General features: G+C 47.2%; 1 protein-coding gene across 2 annotated transcripts in view; it reads left to right on the top strand.

Annotated features, from left to right (window-relative positions):
* Positions 1–20,523, top strand: part of NUCKS1 (nuclear casein kinase and cyclin dependent kinase substrate 1) — a 144,359-nt gene that overhangs the window by 93,567 nt on the left and 30,269 nt on the right. For both annotated transcript variants that reach the window (XM_063955150.1, XM_063955151.1), the window contains exons 5-7: positions 12,078–12,224; positions 12,642–12,797; positions 19,275–19,421. In XM_063955150.1, coding sequence (XP_063811220.1) covers positions 12,078–12,224; positions 12,642–12,797; positions 19,275–19,421 — 450 coding nt within the window. The remainder of the gene's footprint in view (positions 1–12,077; positions 12,225–12,641; positions 12,798–19,274; positions 19,422–20,523) is intronic.

The raw sequence follows: 20,523 nt of genomic DNA, 5'->3' as shown, positions 1-20,523 counted from the left end.
CAGCCTGAGAGGCTGGGGAGCAGTCACACAGGGAAGAAATTTCCAGGGAGTGTGGTCGAGCCTGAAAAAGTCTCTTCACATAAGCATTCTGGAACTAAGAGCAATCTACAATGCTCTAAGCCAGGCGGAACCTCTGCTTCAAGGAAGACCGGTGTTGATCCAGTCGGACAACATCACGGCAGTCGCCCATGTAAACAGACAGGGCGGCACAAGAAGCAGGAGGGCAATGGCAGAAGCTGCCAGGATCCTTCGCTGGGCGGAGAATCACGTGATAGCACTGTCAGCAGTATTCATCCCGGGCGTGGACAACTGGGAAGCAGACTTCCTCAGCAGACACGACCTTCACCCGGGAGAGTGGGGACTTCATCCAGAAGTTTTCCACATGCTATTAAACCGTTGGGTAAAACCAATGGTGGACATGATGGCGTCTCGCCTCAACAAAACACTGGACAGGTATTGCGCCAGGTCAAGAGATCCGCAGGCAATAGCTGTGGACGCGCTGGTAACACCTTGGGTGTACCAGTCGGTATATGTGTTTCCTCCTCTGCCTCTCATACCAAAGGTATTGAGGATTATACGGCAAAGAGGAGTAAGACTAGTGGCTCCGGATTGGCCAAGAAGGACTTGGTACCCGGAACTTCAAGAGATGGTCACGGACGATCCGTGGCCTCTACTTCTGAGAAGGGACCTGCTTCAGCAGGGTCCTTGTCTTTTTCAAGACTTACCGCGGCTGCGTTTGACGGCATGGCGTTGAATGCCAGATCCTAAAAGGAAAAGGCATTCCAGAAGAAGTCATTCCTACCTTGATAAAGGCAAGGAAGGAAGTCACCGCGAAGCATTATCGCCGTATTTGGCGAAAATATGTTGCGTGGTGCGAGCAGCGGAGTGCTCCGATGGAGGAATTTCAACTGGGTCGTTTTCCTACATTTCCTGCAATCAGGATTGTCTATGGGTCTCAAATTGGGATCTATTAAGGTTCAAATTTCGGCCCTATCAATATTCTTCCACAAAGAATTGGCCTCAGTCCCTGAGGTCCAGATTTTTATCAAAGGAGTACTGCATATACAGCCTCCTGTGGTGCCTAAGGTGGCACCGTGGGATCTAAATGTAGTTTTAGATTTCCTCAAATCCAATTGGTTTGAACCACTAAAGAATGTGGATTTGAAATATCTCACATGGAAAGTGACTATGTTACTGGCCCTCGCTTCGGCCGGGAGAGTATCTGAACTGGCGGCTTTGTCTTATAAAAGCCCTTATTTAATTTTCCATTCGACATAGGGCAGAGCTGCGGACGCGTCCGCATTTTCTCCCTAAGGTGGTATCAGCGTTTCACCTGAACCAGCCTATTGTAGTGCCTGCGGCTACAGACGACTTGAAGGACTCCAAGTTGTTGGACGTTGTCAGAGCCTTAAAAATATACATTTAAAGGACGGCTGGAGTCAGAAAATCTGACTCGCTGTTTATACTGTATGCACCCAACAAGTTGGGTGCATCTGCTTCTAAGCAGTCGATTGCTCGTTGGTTTTGTAACAAAATTCAACTTGTACATTCTGTGGCAGGCCTGCCACAGCCTAAATCTGTTAAGGCCCATTCCGCAAGGAAGGTGGGCTCATCTTGGGCGGCTGCCCGAGGGGTCTCGGCATTACAACTCTGCCGAGCAGCTACGTGGTCAGGGGAGAACACGTTTGTAAATTTTTACAAATTTGATACCCTGGCAAAGGAGGACCTGGAGTTCTCTCATTCGGTGCTGCAGAGTCATCCGCACTCTCCCGCCCGTTTGGGAGCTTTGGTATAATCCCCATGGTCCTTTCAGGAACCCCAGCATCCACTTAGGACGATAGAGAAAATAAGAATTTACTTACCGATAATTCTATTTCTCGGAGTCCGTAGTGGATGCTGGGCGCCCATCCCAAGTGCGGATTATCTGCAATACTTGTACATAGTTATTGTTAACTAATTCGGGTTATTGTTTAGGAAGCCATCTTTCAGAGGCTCCTCTGTTATCATACTGTTAACTGGGTTTAGATCACAAGTTGTACGGTGTGATTGGTGTGGCTGGTATGAGTCTTACCCGGGATTCAAAATCCTCCCTTATTGTGTACGCTCGTCCGGGCACAGTACCTAACTGGAGTCTGGAGGAGGGTCATAGGGGGAGGAGCCAGTACACACCACCTGACCTGTAAAAGCTTTACTTTTGTGCCCTGTCTCCTGCGGAGCCGCTATTCCCCATGGTCCTTTCAGGAACCCCAGCATCCACTACGGACTCCGAGAAATAGAATTATCGGTAAGTAAATTCTTATTATAAGGCTATCCCTGTTATATATAGCGCTTTTGGTGTGTGCTGGCAAACTCTCCCTCTGTCTCCCCAAAGGGCTAGTGGGTCCTGTCTTCGTTAGGAGCATTCCCTGTGTGTCTGCTGTGTGTCGGTACGTGTGTGTCGACATGTATGAGGACGATATTGGTGTGGAGGCGGAGCAATTGCCAAATATGAGGATGTCACCCCCTAGGGAGTCGACACCAGAATGGATGCCTTTATTTATGGAACTACGGGATAGTGTCAACACGCTAAAGCAGTCGTTTGACGACATGAGACGGCCGGACAATCAATTAGTGCCTGTCCAGGCGACTCAAACACCGTCAGGGGCTGTGAAACGCCCTTTGCCTCAGTCGGTCGACACAGACCCAGACACAGGCACTGACTCCAGTGGTGACGGTGACGAATCAACCGTATTTTCCAGTAGGGCCACACGTTATATGATTTTGGCAATGAAGGAGGCGTTACATTTAGCTGATACTACAGGTACCACTAAACAGGGTATTATGTGGGGTGTGAAAAAACTACCTATAGTTTTTCCTGAATCAGAAGAATTAAATGACGTGTGTAATGAAGCATGGGTTGCCCCTGATAAAAAGCTGATAATTTCAAAGAAATTATTGGCATTATACCCTTTCCCGCCAGAGGTTAGGGAGCGCTGGGAAACACCTCCTAGGGTGGACAAGGCGCTAACACGCTTATCTAAACAAGTGGCGTTACCCTCTCCTGAGACGGCCGCACTTAAAGATCCATCAGATAGGAGGATGGGAAATATCCAAAAAAGTATATACACACATGCAGGTGTTATACTACGACCAGCTATAGCGACTGCCTGGATGTGCAGTGCTGGGGTAGTTTGGTCAGAGTCCCTGATTGAAAATATTGATACCCTGGACAGGGACAATATTTTACTGTCGTTAGAACAAATAAAGGATGCATTTCTTTATATGCGTGATGCACAGAGGGATATCTGCACACTGGCATCACGGGTAAGTGCTATGTCCATTTCGGCCAGAAGAGCTTTATGGACGCGACAGTGGACAGGCGATGCGGATTCAAAACGACAGCACCGACTTTTCAACCGCAGCCCTTTCGTTCCTTTAAAAATAAGAGAGCAAAGGGCTATTCATATCTGCCACGAGGCAGAGGTCGAGGGAAGAGACAGCAACAGGCAGCTCCTTCCCAGGAACAGAAGCCTTCCCCGGCTTCTACAAAAGCCTCAGCATGACGCTGGGGCTTCTCAAGCGGACTCGGGGACGGTGGGTGGTCGTCTCAAAAATTACAGCGCGCAGTGGGCTCACTCGCAGGTAGATCCCTGGATCCTGCAGATAATATCTCAGGGGTACAGGTTGGAATTAGAGACAGATCCACCTCGCCGTTTCCTGAAGTCTGCTTTACCAACGTCCCCCTCCGAAAGGGAGACTGTTTTGGAAGCCATTCACAAGCTGTACTCTCAGCAGGTGATAGTCAAGGTACCTCTTCTACAACAAGGGAAGGGGTATTATTCCACTCTTTTTGTGGTACCGAAGCCGGATGGCTCGGTAAGGCCTATTCTAAATCTGAAGTCCTTGAACCTGTACATAAAGAAGTTCAAGTTCAAGATGGAGTCACTCAGAGCAGTGATAGCGAACCTGGAAGAGGGGGACTTTATGGTATCCTTGGACATCAAGGATGCGTATCTCCACGTTCCAATTTACCCCTCACACCAGGGGTACCTCAGGTTCGTTGTACAAAACTGTCACTATCAGTTTCAGACGCTGCCGTTCGGATTGTCCACGGCACCTCGGGTCTTTACAAAGGTAATGGCCGAGATGATGATTCTTCTTCGAAGAAAAGGCATATTAATTATCCCATACTTGGACGATCTCCTAATAAGGGCAAGGTCCAGAGAACAGCTAGAGATGGGATTAGCACTGTCTCAAGAAGTGCTAAAACAGCACGGGTGGATTCTGAATATTCCAAAATCCCAGTTAATGCCGACAACTCGTCTGCTGTTCCTAGGAATGATTCTGGACACGGTTCAGAAAAAGGTTTTTCTCCCGGAGGAAAAAGCCAAGGAGTTATCCGAGCTTGTCAGGAACCTCCTAAAACCAGGAAAGGTGTCTGTACATCAATGCACAAGAGTCCTGGGAAAAATGGTGGCTTCTTACGAAGCAATTCCATTCGGCAGATTCCACGCAAGAATTTTCCAAAGGGATCTATCTGTTGGACAAATGGTCAGGGTCGCATCTTCAGATGCACCTGCGGATAACCCTGTCTCCAAGGACAAGGGTGTCTCTTCTGTGGTGGTTGCAGAGTGCTCATCTATTGGAGGGCCGCAGATTCGGCATACAGGATTGGATCCTGGTGACCACGGACGCCAGCCTGAGAGGCTGGGGAGCAGTCACACAAGGAAGAAACTTCCAGGGAGTATGGACGAGCCTGGAAACGTCTCTTCACATAAACATTCTGGAACTAAGAGCAATATACAATGCTCTAAGCCAGGCAGAACCTCTGCTTCAGGGAAAACCGGTGTTGATCCAGTCGGACAACATCACGGCAGTCGCCCATGTGAACAGACAGGGCGGCACAAGAAGCAGGAGTGCAATGGCAGAAGCTGCAAGGATTCTTCGCTGGGCAGAGAATCATGTGATAGCACTGTCAGCAGTGTTCATCCCGGGAGTGGACAACTGGGAAGCAGACTTCCTCAGCAGACACGATCTTCACCCGGGAGAGTGGGGACTTCATCCAGAAGTCTTCCACTTGCTGGTAACCCGTTGGGAAAGACCAATGGTGGACATGATGGCGTCTCGCCTCAACAAAAAACTGGACAGGTATTGCGCCAGGTCAAGAGATCCGCAGGCAATAGCTGTGGACGCGCTGGTAACGCCTTGGGTGTACCAGTCGGTGTATGTGTTTCCTCCTCTGCCTCTCATACCAAAAGTATTGAGAATTATACGGCAAAGAGGCGTAAGGACGATACTAGTGGTTCCGGATTGGCCAAGAAGGACTTGGTACCCGGAACTTCAAGAGATGATCACGGAAGATCCGTGGCCTCTACCTCTAAGGAGGGACTTGCTTCAGCAGGGTCCCTGTCTGTTTCAAGACTTACCGCGGCTGCGTTTGACGGCATGGCGGTTGAACGCCGGATCCTAAAGGAAAAAGGCATGCCGGAAGAAGTCATTCCTACTTTGATTAAAGCAAGGAAGGAAGTAACCGTGCAACATTATCACCGAATTTGGCGAAAATATGTTGCGTGGTGCGAAGATCGGAGTGCTCCGACGGAGGAATTTCAACTGGGTCGATTCCTACATTTCCTGCAATCAGGATTGTCTATGGGTCTCAAATTGGGATCTATTAAGGTTCAAATTTCGGCCCTGTCGATTTTCTTTCAAAAAGAATTGGCTTCAGTCCCTGAAGTCCAGACCTTTGTTAAGGGAGTGCTACATATACAGCCTCCTGTGGTGCCTCCAGTGGCACCGTGGGATCTCAATGTGGTTTTGGACTTTCTAAAATCTCATTGGTTTGAACCACTAAAGAAGGTGGATTTGAAATATCTCACATGGAAAGTGACCATGCTTCTAGCCCTGGCTTCGGCCAGGAGAGTGTCAGAACTGGCAGCTTTATCTTACAAAAGCCCATATCTGATTTTCCATTCGGACAGGGCAGAACTGCGGACTCGTCCGCATTTTCTCCCTAAGGTGGTGTCAGCATTTCATCTGAACCAGCCTATTGTAGTGCCTGCGGCTACAAGTGACTTGGAGGACTCCAAGTTACTGGACGTTGTCAGAGCATTAAAAATATATATTGTAAGGACAGCTGGAGTCAGAAAATCTGACTCGTTGTTTATATTGTATGCACCCAACAAGATGGGTGCTCCTGCGTCTAAGCAGACGATTGCTCGTTGGATCTGTAGCACAATCCAACTTGCACATTCTGTGGCAGGCCTGCCACAGCCTAAATCTGTAAAGGCCCACTCCACAAGGAAGGTGGGCTCATCTTGGGCGGCTGCCCGAGGGGTCTCGGCATTACAACTTTGCCGAGCAGCTACGTGGTCAGGGGAGAACACGTTTGTAAAATTTTACAAATTTGATACTCTGGCTAAGGAGGACCTGGAGTTCTCTCATTCGGTGCTGCAGAGTCATCCGCACTCTCCCGCCCGTTTGGGAGCTTTGGTATAATCCCCATGGTCCTTTCAGGAACCCCAGCATCCACTAGGACGATAGAGAAAATAAGATTTTACTTACCGATAAATCTATTTCTCGGAGTCCGTAGTGGATGCTGGGCGCCCATCCCAAGTGCGGATTATCTGCAATAATTGTACATAGTTATTGTTAACTAATTCGGGTTATTGTTGAAGGAAGCCATCTTTCAGAGGCTCCGCTGTTATCATACTGTTAACTGGGTTTAGATCACAAGTTGTACGGTGTGATTGGTGTGGCTGGTATGAGTCTTACCCGGGATTCAAAATCCTCCCTTATTGTGTACGCTCGTCCGGGCACAGTACCTAACTGGAGTCTGGAGGAGGGTCATAGGGGGAGGAGCCAGTGCACACCACCTGATCTGGAAAAGCTTTACTTTTTGTGCCCTGTCTCCTGCGGAGCCGCTATTCCCCATGGTCCTTTCAGGAACCCCAGCATCCACTACGGACTCCGAGAAATAGATTTATCGGTAAGTAAAATCTTATTATATATATATATATATATATATATATATATATATATATATATATATATATATATATATATATATATATATATATATATGCATATGTATATATGCATATATGCATACATGCATACATACATGCATACATACACACACTGAGACACCTTACTACTATTTTACTGAGTCGTGCAAGTGTCTGTTTTTGTGTATTGTCTGTCGCCATAATGAGTAAGGCACCAGCAAAAACTAAAAAGCATAATTGTAAAGTCTGTTGCAGTGTGTTACCGGATGGATCTACCACATGTACAGTATGTTTTGTGGATTCGGTTCAGAATACGATTTCTGCTCCAGTTTTACAGCCAATTTCCTCACCGAACCCTCCGTGGGAAATGTTAGTAAATGTACTGGATAGGTTACAATCAGAATTGACCGCCGCTCGACAGGAGCGGGAAACGGCAAGATCTGAGTCTAGGGTGAGACCGCCAGAACTACCGGAGGCCTCTCAGCCTTGCGTAAGGTCCAAATCCATTTTGGGTAAACGGGATAAATTTCATATGTCTTATGATTTTCCAGTTTCTGCTATGTTGCATTCTGACGATTCCATGCCAGATCTCACGGAACAAGATGAGGGTGAGGAGGGCGAAGTGGAGTCAGATAGTGAGGATTTTAACAGTTCCGGCATTGATGATCTCATCAGAGCGGTACGTCAGTCTCTGAAGTTTACTGAAACTGAGGAGCCTCTCACAAATGATCAGGTCGTATTTACTAAACGACAAAAAAAAAACTCCAGTAAGTTTTCCTGTCTCGGAATCTCTTAATCAGATGTTAGTAGAAACACGACAGAATCCAGATAAACTGTTTTCTATACCTCGCAGATTTAAGTCTAGTTACCCGTTTCCAGACTCGGTAACATGTACATGGGAGAATCCACCAATAGTTTATTCGTCAGTGTCGAAGCTTACCAAGAAATTAACCATACCAGTGCCAGCAGCTACTACGCTTAAAGACCCTTCAGATCGTAAGATAGAAACTATGCTAAAGTCCATGTATGTAGCAGCAGGTGTGATGCTGAGACCTGGATTGGTTGGCATCTGGGTCACTAAGGCGCTCATAATATGGATTACAGAACTCAAATCTGCTTTACATGACGAAAACCTGATACTTCTTGCAAATCAAATGAGTGAGGCTGTAGAGTATCTCTGTACAGCGTCTACTGACGTCTGTCAGCTCACTTCTCGTATTTCATCGTCGCTAGTTACGGCACGAAGAGCACTCTGGCTGCGTGCTTATCATGGGGAGGCAGAGGTCAAACGAGGTATAGAGGCGTTGCCTTACGATGGCAAGAAGTTGTTTGGTCCTGAATTGGACGCATGGATTGCTGAGGCTACGGGAGGTAAGTCTGTTTTCTTACCATTGCCTCCACCGGTATCAAGAAGGAGGTACGCTGGACCTTCGTTCAAATCCTTTAGACCTCAGTCCTTTCGAGGACGTGGCAGAGGAACAGCCACGCCTGCTAGACGTGGACGTGGTGTCCAACAAACCAACACAAGTCGCCAGGACGCTAAGGTTACCGACAAACCAGTGGCATGACGGACTACCAGCCCATCTCGGTTCTCCGATTGTGGGAGCACGCCTTCAGACGTTCCATTTGGCGTGGTTCCACACATCCGCGGATGGGTGGATCCGCAATTTAGTGTTAAAAGATTACAAAATAGAGTTCGACTGTCTTCTGCCTCTGCTGTTTTTCAAGACAGGATTGCCTCTGTCGGACGACAAGAGTGCGGTTCTGCAAATTGCCATTCAGTCCCTACTGGATTCAGCTGTTTTGATTCCGGTCCCTGTACATCAGCAGGGTCAGGGTTATTATTCCAGTCTGTTTGTGGTACCGAAGCCGGATGGCTCAGTCAGACCAATATTGAACTTAAAGGGTCTCAATCAGTACGTAACTTACTACAGATTCAAGATGGAGTCTCTGCGTTCGGTGATTGCGGGTTTAGAGCCAAAGGAATTTATGATTGCGCTAGATCTCAAGGATGCGTACTTACACATTCCAATTTGGCAGCTTCATCAGAAATTCTTACGGTTTGCAATACGCCAGAACCATTACCAGTTTCAGGCTCTACCGTTTGGCCTGTCGTCAGCGCCTCGGGTATTCACCAAAGTGATGTCTGTGATGATAGCTCATCTCAGATCCCTGGGAGTGACAATAGTTCCGTATTTAGACGATCTGCTCATCAAAGCTCCGTCTCAACAGATGCTTCTCCAACATGCGCTACTAACGTACGAGGTACTGGTTCGCCACGGTTGGATTGTCAATTTCAAGAAATCACATCTAATTCCGTCTCAACGCCTTCAATTCCTAGGTATGATTCTCGATACGGTCAATCAAAGAATTTACCTACCACAACAAAGTACAGATTCTACGCCATCTAGTACAATTAGTGCTCCAGCCACGCACAGTGTCTGTACACTTGTGCATTCGCCTCTTAGGCACAATGGTGGCAGCTTTCGAAGCGCTTCAGGTCGGAAGATTTCACTCGCGTCCATTTCAACTGAATGTGCTCGCCCAGTGGTCGGGCTCGCATCTGCAGATTCACCACAGGGTGAGGTTGTCGCCAAGGGCAAGAGTGTGTCTGCTCTGGTGGCTCAAGGAACACAATTTAACCGCAGGAAGACGGTTCGGAGGCTGGAATTGGATAATTCTAACTACGGACGCCAGTCTCAGAGGTTGGGGAGCGGTAATTCAAAATTGTCAGCTCCAGGGTCTCTGGGCGGATCACGAAAGATTACTGTCTATAAATGTCCTGGAACTCCGCGCAATTTACAATGCGCTACGACAAGCAGTGCACATGCTTCGCTCTCAGCCTGTCCAAGTGCTGTCAGACAATGCGACGGCGGTCGCATACATCAACAAACAAGGAGGAACGAGAAGCCGCATGGCAATGCGGGAAGTAGCTCGAATCCTCAATTGGGCGGAATGCCACCAGGTGATATTGTCGGCCGTGTTCATTCCGGGAGTGGACAACTGGGAAGCGGATTATCTCAGTCGTCGGGATTTTCATCCAGGCGAATGGGCATTAAATCCAGAAGTGTTTCACATGTTGGTCCAGCGATGGGGTTATCCTCAGGTGGACCTGATGGCGTCTCGACACAATCACCAAACGTTCCAGTATGTGTCCAGAACAAGAGATCCAAAGGCAGTTGCGGTGGATGCTCTCACTGTCGCGTGGCCGTACAGTCTTGTGTATCTGTTTCCACCGTTTCCGTTGCTCCCTCTGGTGCTAAAACGGATCAAAAGAGAGTCTGTCACAGTCATACTAGTGGCGCCTCATTGGCCTCGGAGAGCTTGGTTCTCGGATCTCCAAGGACTACTCGCAGACGATCCTTGGCCGCTCCCACTACGTCCAGACCTGTTACAACAGGGTCCGTTCCTTTACCCCGATTTAGCGCGGCTGCGTTTGACGGGGTGGCTGTTGAGACCGCCCTCTTAAGAGAGGGCATTCCAGAATCGGTTATACCAACCATGTTACGAGCTAGGAAGCCGGTTACGGCAGCTCATTATTACAGAATATGGCGTGCCTATATAGGTTGGTGTGAAGCTCGGAAGTTTCCGACATCATCTTTCAAGTTATCCCGCCTTTTGTTGTTTCTACAAACAGGGTTAGATGGAGGACTGCGTTTATCTACACTAAAGGTGCAGGTATCTGCTTTGTCAATTTACTTTCAAAGACGATTGGCTCTATTGCCGTCTATACGCACTTTTCTCCAAGGTGTCCTCAGAGCACAACTTCCATTCATTCCACCTACAGCGCCATGGGACTTGAATCTGGTTTTAGATTTCTTACAGTCTTCATATTTTGAACCCTTACAGCAAGTGGATATAAAGTTTCTCACTTGGAAAAAATTTTTCTTCTAGCCTTAGCTTCGGCAAGGCGTGTTTCGGATTTGGGTGCCTTGTCATGCAAGTCACCGTATTTGGTGTTTCATGATGACAGAGCGGAACTTCGGACGAATCCCGCTTTCTTACCAAAGGTAGTGTCCTCTTTTCACATCAATCAACCAATAGTAGTTCCTGTGTTGACAGCACATTCTGGAACTCTGGATGTGGTACGCGCATTACGCGTTTATGTATCCCGAACGTCTTCAGTTCGTAAGACGGATACGTTGTTTGTTCTCTATGATGCTGCCAAGATGGGTTGGCCAGCGTCTAAACAAACCTTATCCAGATGGATAAAACTGACCATACGTCAGGCTTACCTTCATGCTAGGTTACAGCCGCCTACATCAGTAACCGCTCATTCCACACGTTCTGTGGGAACTTCATGGGCAGCTGGTCGGGGAGCTTCTACGACGCAGCTTTGCCGTGCGGCTACATGGTCTTCAGTGCACACGTTTGTGCGCTTTTACAAGTTTGATACATTTGCGGCATCAGCATCTAGCTTTGGCCGCCTAGTGTTACAGGTGCCAAACCGCTCTCCTGCCCACGGGGGAAGCTTTGGTACGTCCCAAGAGTACTCCAGTGACCCCTAGTGGATGAAAAAGAAAATAGGATTTTGGTACTTACCAGGTAAATCCTTTTCTTTGAATCCATAGGGGGCACTGGACGCCCACCCAGAGCAGTTTTACCTAGTTGTGGTGAGTTCTGAGGATCTTATGGTAACACACTTTCACCGACTGGTTCAAATTATCACGTGCTGGTTAGGGTGTCAACTGTTTAGTTGTCAGTAACGTTATGTGTCAACTTCGTTATTGTCCGTTATGTTATATGTAATACTCAATTGTCAACCTCTCTATAGTTCCTGTTCGGCTCAGTAAAAAACACTGAGGTACTCGGGGATATGGATGGGTGGAGTGTTCTAAATTTAAATATTCAGTGCTGTTCCTACGGAAGCCGTCCATATCCCAAGAGTACTCCAGTGCCCCCTATGGATTCAAAGAAAAGGATTTACCTGGTAAGTACCAAAATCCTATTTTTACACCAACTACAAAATTTTAATAAAAATCTGAGATGGGTGGATAAGCCTGGTTGAACTGACATGGAATGACCCTATACTTTGTAAGAAGTGTAGATATAATGTATTTATATTAAGATCTGATTTTTGTGTTTTTGCTTCAGAAGAGGATTTTGGCAGTGATGAGGAATTGGCTGCAGGGGATGGCAAAGCAGATAAGGATTTCGAAAGTGCAAAAAAGAGTAAAAAGGGCAAAAAGCCTGTACCTGAGAAGAGGCGTGGTTCCAAATCAAGAAAAAGGGCAGCTCCAGGTAGCAAAGTTTTTGATTTCTCTTCTAATTTGCAAGTTCAGGAGCATCTCCATCTTGGAGTAGTGTATATTAAATATCCCTGACGTTCTATAGTGCTGCAGTATACAGTTAAGCCGGCTGTGGAATAAGATGGTTATGCACTTGAGGCAAAAATTCCAAACCACTGATCATTAAAAGTATCTGCGTAGCACTATTTGATTGTTTTACATTATTTTGTCAAATTGTGTGGGCCTGAAGCCTTTGCTTAAGACAGCTGCCTCTTTCTAGCTCTTGTTCTAACCCTTATTCAGTATATAAGGTTTATGATATTTGGATATTCCAGTGCATAGCTTTTCTCTTATCTTGTACATTAGATTGTTTTTTGTTTATCGCCTTAAAACTTTTTTTTTTTTTTTTTTAATATGGGGTTTACATTAGATGACAGTGATGATGAAAAGGAACAACGTAAAAATGTCCGCCAACAAAGGCAAGCTGCATCCAAGGCAGTCTCCAAACAGAGAGAAATGTTAATGGGAGATGCTGGCAGTGAGGACGAGGAGCAAGAGGAGGAAGACGAAGCACAATTTCTGGAGAGTGAGTTAAATTGCACTGGCATGTTCTCTACTGTTAAAACTCCCATACTGATGAGTTAACCCCTCCATTGCTTTCACCCCTGTACTGAGCTAATCAATTTATTTCCTTTTATTTACACCACTGTTTAAAGGCTGGAACTTCCAAACGAAGGTATCCTATACAGATAGCCACCTCCCCCGAAACGCTTAACTAATTTGCTGTAGTGTAGTGGCTTTACCATTTAACGGTCTAAACAAGTGATCATGTTTATTGGTTCATATAAGTGTTAGGTGTCCTTACAGATTGAAGTAGTACTTTAGATGCAAGGCTGAGATTTGGCACCAATTGATATACTTAATTTCTTCTTTCTATGTGTTGGATATGTACAGGAATACATGCTGAAAGTAGTTCTAGGAACTATCTATGTAGCCTATACCCACTTAAGCAATTTCAAATGCAACCACTAAGTGCTTGAAGAGTGCTCTCATACTGTAAAGAAAAAAACTAGGTGTTTTTAAAACTGCCAATTTCTTTTTCATCCACTAGGGGTCACTGGAGTACTCTTCGGATATGGACGGCCTCCGCAGGAACAGGGCACTGAATATTCAAATTCAGTAACACTCCTCCCCTCCATACTCCCAGAGTACCTCAGTGTTTTTTCTGTGCTCGTCGGAGCAACAGGGCTGGTGTGGCGCTGCCACACTTAGTGAATTTTTTTATTTTTTATTTTTACACCTTAAGACACATCCCTTCCCAGTTTCTACTAAAAACATGGGTCCGGGATTGTGCCGCTGCACGGAGCAGCGCATGGCGTGTCGGTCCTCACAAAGAGCACCCTCACAGCCACACGCAGCTCACTACCTGCTGCAGGACGGAGCTTACAGATAGAAGCCCCGTCACAGCCATGAACTGCTGCAAGAGCTGGACGGAGCTTGCAGGAAGCAGCCCCGTCGCAGCCCTCCCTACAGGACAAGGTATGCTGGGGGGACGGGGCGGTCAGCGCACGCTGCCGCCCCGCTGTGTGGGGTCCGTGTTGTAACGCCGCCCGCACCCGCCGCTACTCCCGGCCGCCCGCCCCAGCCGCGCTGTCCGGGCTCAGCGCCCGCTGCTGCACAGCCCTGCCGCCAAGAGCCGCTCCGGGCCGCCGCACTCCGTGCACACCCGCTCCGCCTAGCGCCGCGCCGGCCCGCCGCACTCCGTGCACACCCGCCGGCCACACTTCCATGGCCGCTCTCCTTATATCGCGCTACCTGCCTCCCTGCACTTCCTCCGGACAGGATCGGCTACCCACAGCGCTACACGGAGCACAGGGGGAGGGGGAGAGGTCTGCACAGGCAGCGCAGCTGCAAGGAGTAAGCATAGGCTGCATGGCTGCCTGCATATTACATAATGCTATGCTGCATGGGGTATAGTGTGCTGCATGGGGTATATTATGCTGCATGGGTTATATTAATAGGCTGTTAAGCCTATCTTAAAGGCAATGTCAGGTACAGGTTCTAAAGTCATGTATTGTAACCTGCCCTGTGATTCTAACTGTAAGCATGGAATGTGGGCCTTTTTTAACATGTTTCCTGTGTTTTCCTATGATTCCAGAACGTTCCTGTACTACATCTCTACTCCACCGGAGGCGCAGGGGTATAAGGGGGAATTTCATATCAGGTTTCAAATAGTACTGGCCACGTGCACTGCACTGCGGAGATAGATATATATATATATCTATATATATCTATATCTATATATATCTATATCTATCTATATCTATATCTATCTATATCTATATCTATATCTATATCTATATCTATATATATATATCTATATATCTATATATCTATATATCTATATATCTATATATCTATATATATATATCTATATCACACCTTAGTAACGATTTTACTGAGTCGTGGAAGTGTCTGTCTTTGTTTATTGTGTTGTCTGTCTGCTTAATGAGTACGGCATCAGCAAAGGCTAAAATGAAGTTTTACTGCAATGTCTGTACATGAATCTACCACATGTTCAGTATGTTTTGTAGGTTTCCACTCCGGAACCCGGTGTCATTCCTCTGTTACGTGGCCGCCGCTCGACACGAGCAGCAAGATCGGAGTCTCGGATGAGACCGCCAAATCTAACAGAGGAGTCTCAGCCGTTGCAAAGGTCCAACTTCACTTTGGGTAACAGGTATTAATTTACTTGGTCTTATAATTTAACCGTTTCTGCTATGTTGCAGTCTGACAATTTTATGCCAAACCTCACGGCGCTAAATAAAGGTGAGGAGGGCACATTAGACCAGCAGTCAGTGCAGTTTTTGACACATTGATAATGACCAGTGCGTCAGTCTCTGAAGTTTAGAGACTAAGGAGCCTCTAACATATAATAAGTCGTATTTACTAAACGACAGATCTCCAATGGGGTTCTTATTTAGGATATCTTAAGATGTTAGTAGAAACGCAAACTAACCGAATAACCGGTTCTCTACCTTCTACTTACCCGTTTCCACACAGTGACATCTACATTGGAGAATCCGCAATTGGTGGATTCGTCTGTGTCAAACCTTATAAAGACCCTTCAGACGTAAGATAGATTTGGGTCACTGAGGCGCTCTTTGTATGGGAACAATGACGATCACGTTATACTTATCGTTAATCAAATCTGAGAAGCTGCTGAGTATCTATGTACAGCTTCGGCTGCCGGCTGTTAGCTCGCTTCTCGCTTTTCATCGTCGCTCGTTACAGCACGACAAGTACTCTAGCTGCGTTCTTGGCAAGCGGAGTCAGAGGTCAACAGACCGGTGGCACAGAAGTTGTTTGGTCCTAAATTGGACAAATGCATTTCTCAGGCGGGGGGGGGGGGGGGGGGGGTAGAGTCTAGTTTTCCTGCCATTGTCTCCACCGGTACCAAGACGGTAATACTCTGGTCCGGCGTTCAAAGCCTTTCGACTTCAGTCCTTTCAAGGCTGTGGTAGAGAAACAGCCACACCTTGTAACGCCAGGGCGCTAAAGTCACCAACAAGCCAGTGGCTTGCGGGCTCCCAGGCCATCTCGGATTTCCAATTGTGGGAGCGCGGCTTCAGACGTTACAATTGCCGGGATTCCAGGCATCCACTGATGGAGGTATCCGCAATTTAGTGTTAAAAGAAAGCTGTCTCCCGCCACTGCGCTTTTTCAAGACAGGCCTGCCTCTGTCGGACGACAAGAAGGCGTTTTGGCAGATTGCCATTCAGTCTCTGCTGGATTCAGCAGTTTTTAATTCCGGCCCTGGTACACCAACAAGGTCAGGGTTATTATTCCCGTCTGTTTGGGGTACCGAAGCTGGAGGGCTCCGTCACAGTCTCAATCAGTAAGTCACTTTCTACTGATTGAAGATGGAATTTCTGCGGTCAGTAATTGCAGATTTGTAGCCACAAGATTGCATGATTGCGCTTGATCTCACGGTTGCGTACTTACACGTTTCGATTGGTCGCCTCATCAGAGGTTCTTGAGTTTTTCAATACGCCTCAACCATTAACAGGCTCTGCCGTTTGGCCTCTCGTCAGCGCCTCGGGTATTTACCAAAGTGATGTCTGTGCTGATATCCCATCTCAGGTCCCTGGCAGTGACAATCGTTCCGTACTTAAACGATCTGCTCATAAAAGCTCCGTCTCCACAGATGCTCCTCCAACTTGCGCTGCTAACGTACACCACGGTTGGAGTGTCAACTTCAAGAAATCGCATCTAATTCCGTCTCAACGACTTCAATTCCTAGGTATGATTCTCGATACGGTAAATCAAGACTTTACCTACTACATCAGAAAGTACAGATTCTTCACATCTGGTACAATTAGTGCTCAAGCCACGCACAGTCTCTGTACATTTGTGCATTCGCCTATTAGGAGCAATGGTGGTAGCTTTCAAAGCGCTTCAGTTCGGAAGATTTCACTCGCGTCCATTTCAACAGCATGTGCTCGCACAGTGGTCGGCCTCGCATCTGCAGGTTTACCACAGGGTGCGGTTGTCGGCGAGGGTGTCTCTACTCTGGGGCTCAAGGTACACAATACCTGCAGGCGGCGGCTGGAATTGAATAATTCTAACGGCGAACGTGAGTTTGAGGTTGGGGAGCTGTGGTTCAACGACAGGGTCTCTGGGCGGATCACGACAGATTGCTGTCTATAAAGGTCCTGGAACTCTGCGCAATTTACAATGCACTACGAGTACACATGCTTCCCTCTCGGACTGTCCAAGTGCAGTCAGACAACGCGACGGCAGTCGCATACATCAACAACCAAGGAGGAACGAGAAGCCGCATGGCAATGCGGGACGTAGCTCCAATCCTCCATTGGCCAGACTACCACCAGGTGGTGTCGGCAGGGTTCATTTCGGGAGTGGACAACTGGGAGGCGGATTATCTCACCCGTCGGGATTTTCATCCGGGAGAATGGGCATTAAATCCAGAGGTGTTTCAAATGTTGGTCCACAGGTGGGGTTATCCTCAGGTGGACCTGATGGCATCTCGCCACAATTACCAAACGCCCCAGTATGTGTCCAGAACGAGAGATCCAAGGGCAGTGGCGGTGGATGCTCTCACAATGCGTGGCCGTACAGCCTCGTGTATCTGGTTTCACCGTTTCCGCTGCTCTCTCTGTTGCTAAAACGGATCAAAAGAGTCCGTCACAGTCATACTAGTGGTGCCTCATTGGTCTCGGAGAGCTTGGTTCTCGATCTCCGCGGTCTATTCTTGGCCGCTCCTACTACGTCCAGACCTGTTCCAACAGGGTCCGTTCTTTTACCCCGATTTAGTGCGGCTGCGTTTGACGGGGTGGCTGTTGAGACCGCCCTCTTAAGAAGAGAGGGCGTTACAGTATCTGTTATACCAACCATGTTACGAGCTAGGAAGCCGGTTACGGCAGCTCATTATTACAGAATTTGGCGTGCCTATATAGGTTGGTGTGAAGCTCGGAAGTTTCCGACATCTTTCAAGTTATCCCGTCTTTTGTTATTTCTACGGACGGGGTTAGATGGAGGACTGCGTTTATCTATACTGACGGTGCAGGTATCTGCGTTGTCAATTTATTTTCAAAGACGATTGGCTCTTTTGCCGTCGGTACATTCTTTTCTACAAGGTGTCCTCAGAGTACAGCCTCCATTCATTCCACCTGCGGCGCCATGGGACTTGAATCTGATTTTAGATTTCTTCCAGTCTTTATATCCACTTGCTGTAAGGGTTCAAAATATGAAGTTTCTCACTTGGAAAACAATTTTTCTTCTAGCCTTAGCTTCGGCAAGGCGTGTTTCAGATTTGGGTTCCTTGTCATGCAAGCCACCGTATTTGGTGTTTCATGATGACGGAGCGGATCTTCGGACGAATCCCGCTTTCTTACCACAGGTAGTGTCATCCTTTCACATCAACCAATAGTAGTTCCTGTGTTAACAGCACATTCTGGAACTCTGGATGTGGTACGCGCATTACGCGTTTATGTATCCCGAACGTCTACAGCCTGATATGTTGTTTGTTCTCTGTGATGCTGCCAAGATGGGTTGGCCAGCTTTTAAGCAGACATTATCCAGATGGATAACACGGACTATACGTCAGGCGTACCTTAATGCTAGGTTACAGCCGCATACATCAGTGACAGCTCATTCCACGCGTTCTGTGGGAACTTCATGGGCAGCTGGTCGTGGAGCTTCTACGACGCAGTTTTGCCGTTGGGCTACATGGTCTTCAGTGCACACGTTTGTACGCTTTTCAAGTTTGATACGTTTTGCGGCATCAGCATCTAGCTTTGGCCGCCTGGTGTTACAGGTGTCAAACAGCTCTCCCGCCCACGGGGGAAGCTTTGGTACGTCCCAAGAGTACTCCAGTGACCCCTAGTGGATGAAAAAGAAAATAGGATTTTGGTACTTACCAGGTAAATCCTTTTCTTTGAATCCATAGGGGGCACTGGACGCTCACCCAGAGCAGTTTTACCTGGTTTGTAGTAAGCTCAGGGGATTTTATGGTAACACATTTTCACCGACTGGTTCAAATTTTCTAGTTCTATCGGTTATGGTTTCAACTGTTTCGTTGTCCGTTACGTTATGTGTCAACTTTATAATTGTCCGTTATGTTATAGGTAATTCTCCATTGTCAACCTCTCTATCGCTCCTGCTCGGCTCAGTAAAAAACACTGAGGTACTCTGGGAGTATGGAGGGGAGGAGTTACTGAATTTGAATATTCAGTGCCCTGTTCCTGCGGAGGCCGTCCATATCCCAAGAGTACTCCAGTGCCCCCTATGGATTCAAAGAAAAGGATTTACCTGGTAAGTACCAAAATCCTATTTTGGCATGTTAGCACTTGATCGCTGTCCATTGTCATTCTACATAGCTGCGGTTCCCACGGTGTCAGTGGAAGACCATAGAATTGATTGCTTCAGTCTGGCCTCACAATTACCTATACATTTGGCACTCTCATGTCCGTGATTCAGCAAGGGGAGCTCATGAAGATAATATGACTTTTATCAGACTGAATGGCAATTCTTTTGTTTCCAGAGGATTCTGGCAGTGATGAAGATTTCATGGTGGAAGATGATGATGACAGTGATTATGGGCGATCAAAGAAGAAGAAGAAAATTGTGAAAAAACCTTTGCCAGAAAAGAAACAGAAGAAAGTACCCAAGCCCAGGCTAAAAGCTACAGGTGAGGTCTAAGACTGGTCTTTTGCTTTTGTAATGTGATCACTTAACCTAAAGGGGAGATGTATCAACCCTTCAAAAGAACAATGATGGAATAGTTGGCATTTATCTAACAGTGTCTATATAATGAGTTTGAAGCTTATTGGTTGCGATGGGCAACATCTCCCCTTTATCGAAGGTTCGCTACATCTCATCCTACATGTCTTTCCCCGCAATGAGACTGCAATACGTTTTCTCAAAACAATTCCTTTACTAAACTAGTATTTAGGTGTATACACATTGTCCATGTTCTACAATATTTTGTACTGTAAAGGATAGATAGATAGTGATAGATATAGATGGATGGGAAGAGAGATGGATAGAGAGATTCATATTCACAATTTGTTTCATAGATCCTGTGACTGTTCTCTCTACCCCATTTCTCCGCCCCCGTTATCTGCATGAAAACCTGCTTACATTTTCTAAACTCTGGTGTCCCCCTGGATTACTTTTGAGGTTCACAATCGTGATCTATGGTTTACAACTGCACGCAGCTCCTGCTAACAGGTTTCCACCCTTCTCTTCCTTTCTCCCTTACCAACACGTTCCTGACTTCCCTTCCTCTCCAACTCCCCTAGTTTAGATTACTTGGATATTTCATATTTCTCTAACGTCCTAGTGGATGCTGGGGACTCCGAAAGGACCATGGGGAATAGCGGCTCCGCAGGAGACTGGGCACAAAGTAAAAGCTTTAGGACTAGCTGGTGTGCACTGGCTCCTCCCCCTATGACCCTCCTCCAAGCCTCAGTTAAGATTTTGTGCCCGAACGAGAAGGGTGCAATCTAGGTGGCTCTCCTGAGCTGCTTAGAGTAAAAGTTTAAATAGGTTTTTTTATTTTCAGTGAGACCTGCTGGCAACAGGCTCACTGCATCGAGGGACTAAGGGGAGAAGAAGCGAACTCACCTGCGTGCAGAGTGGATTGGGCTTCTTAGGCTACTGGACATTAGCTCCAGAGGGACGATCACAGGCCCAGCCATGGATGGGTCCCGGAGCCGCGCCGCCGGCCCCCTTACAGAGCCAGAAGAGTGAAGAGGTCCGGAAAATCGGCGGCAGAAGACGTCCTGTCT

Source organism: Pseudophryne corroboree, chromosome 2, assembly GCF_028390025.1.
Source record: "Pseudophryne corroboree isolate aPseCor3 chromosome 2, aPseCor3.hap2, whole genome shotgun sequence".
Classification (NCBI taxonomy): domain Eukaryota; kingdom Metazoa; phylum Chordata; class Amphibia; order Anura; family Myobatrachidae; genus Pseudophryne; species Pseudophryne corroboree.
Note: the sequence above shows the minus strand (reverse complement) of the source record. Positions and strands in the feature narration are given on the sequence as shown.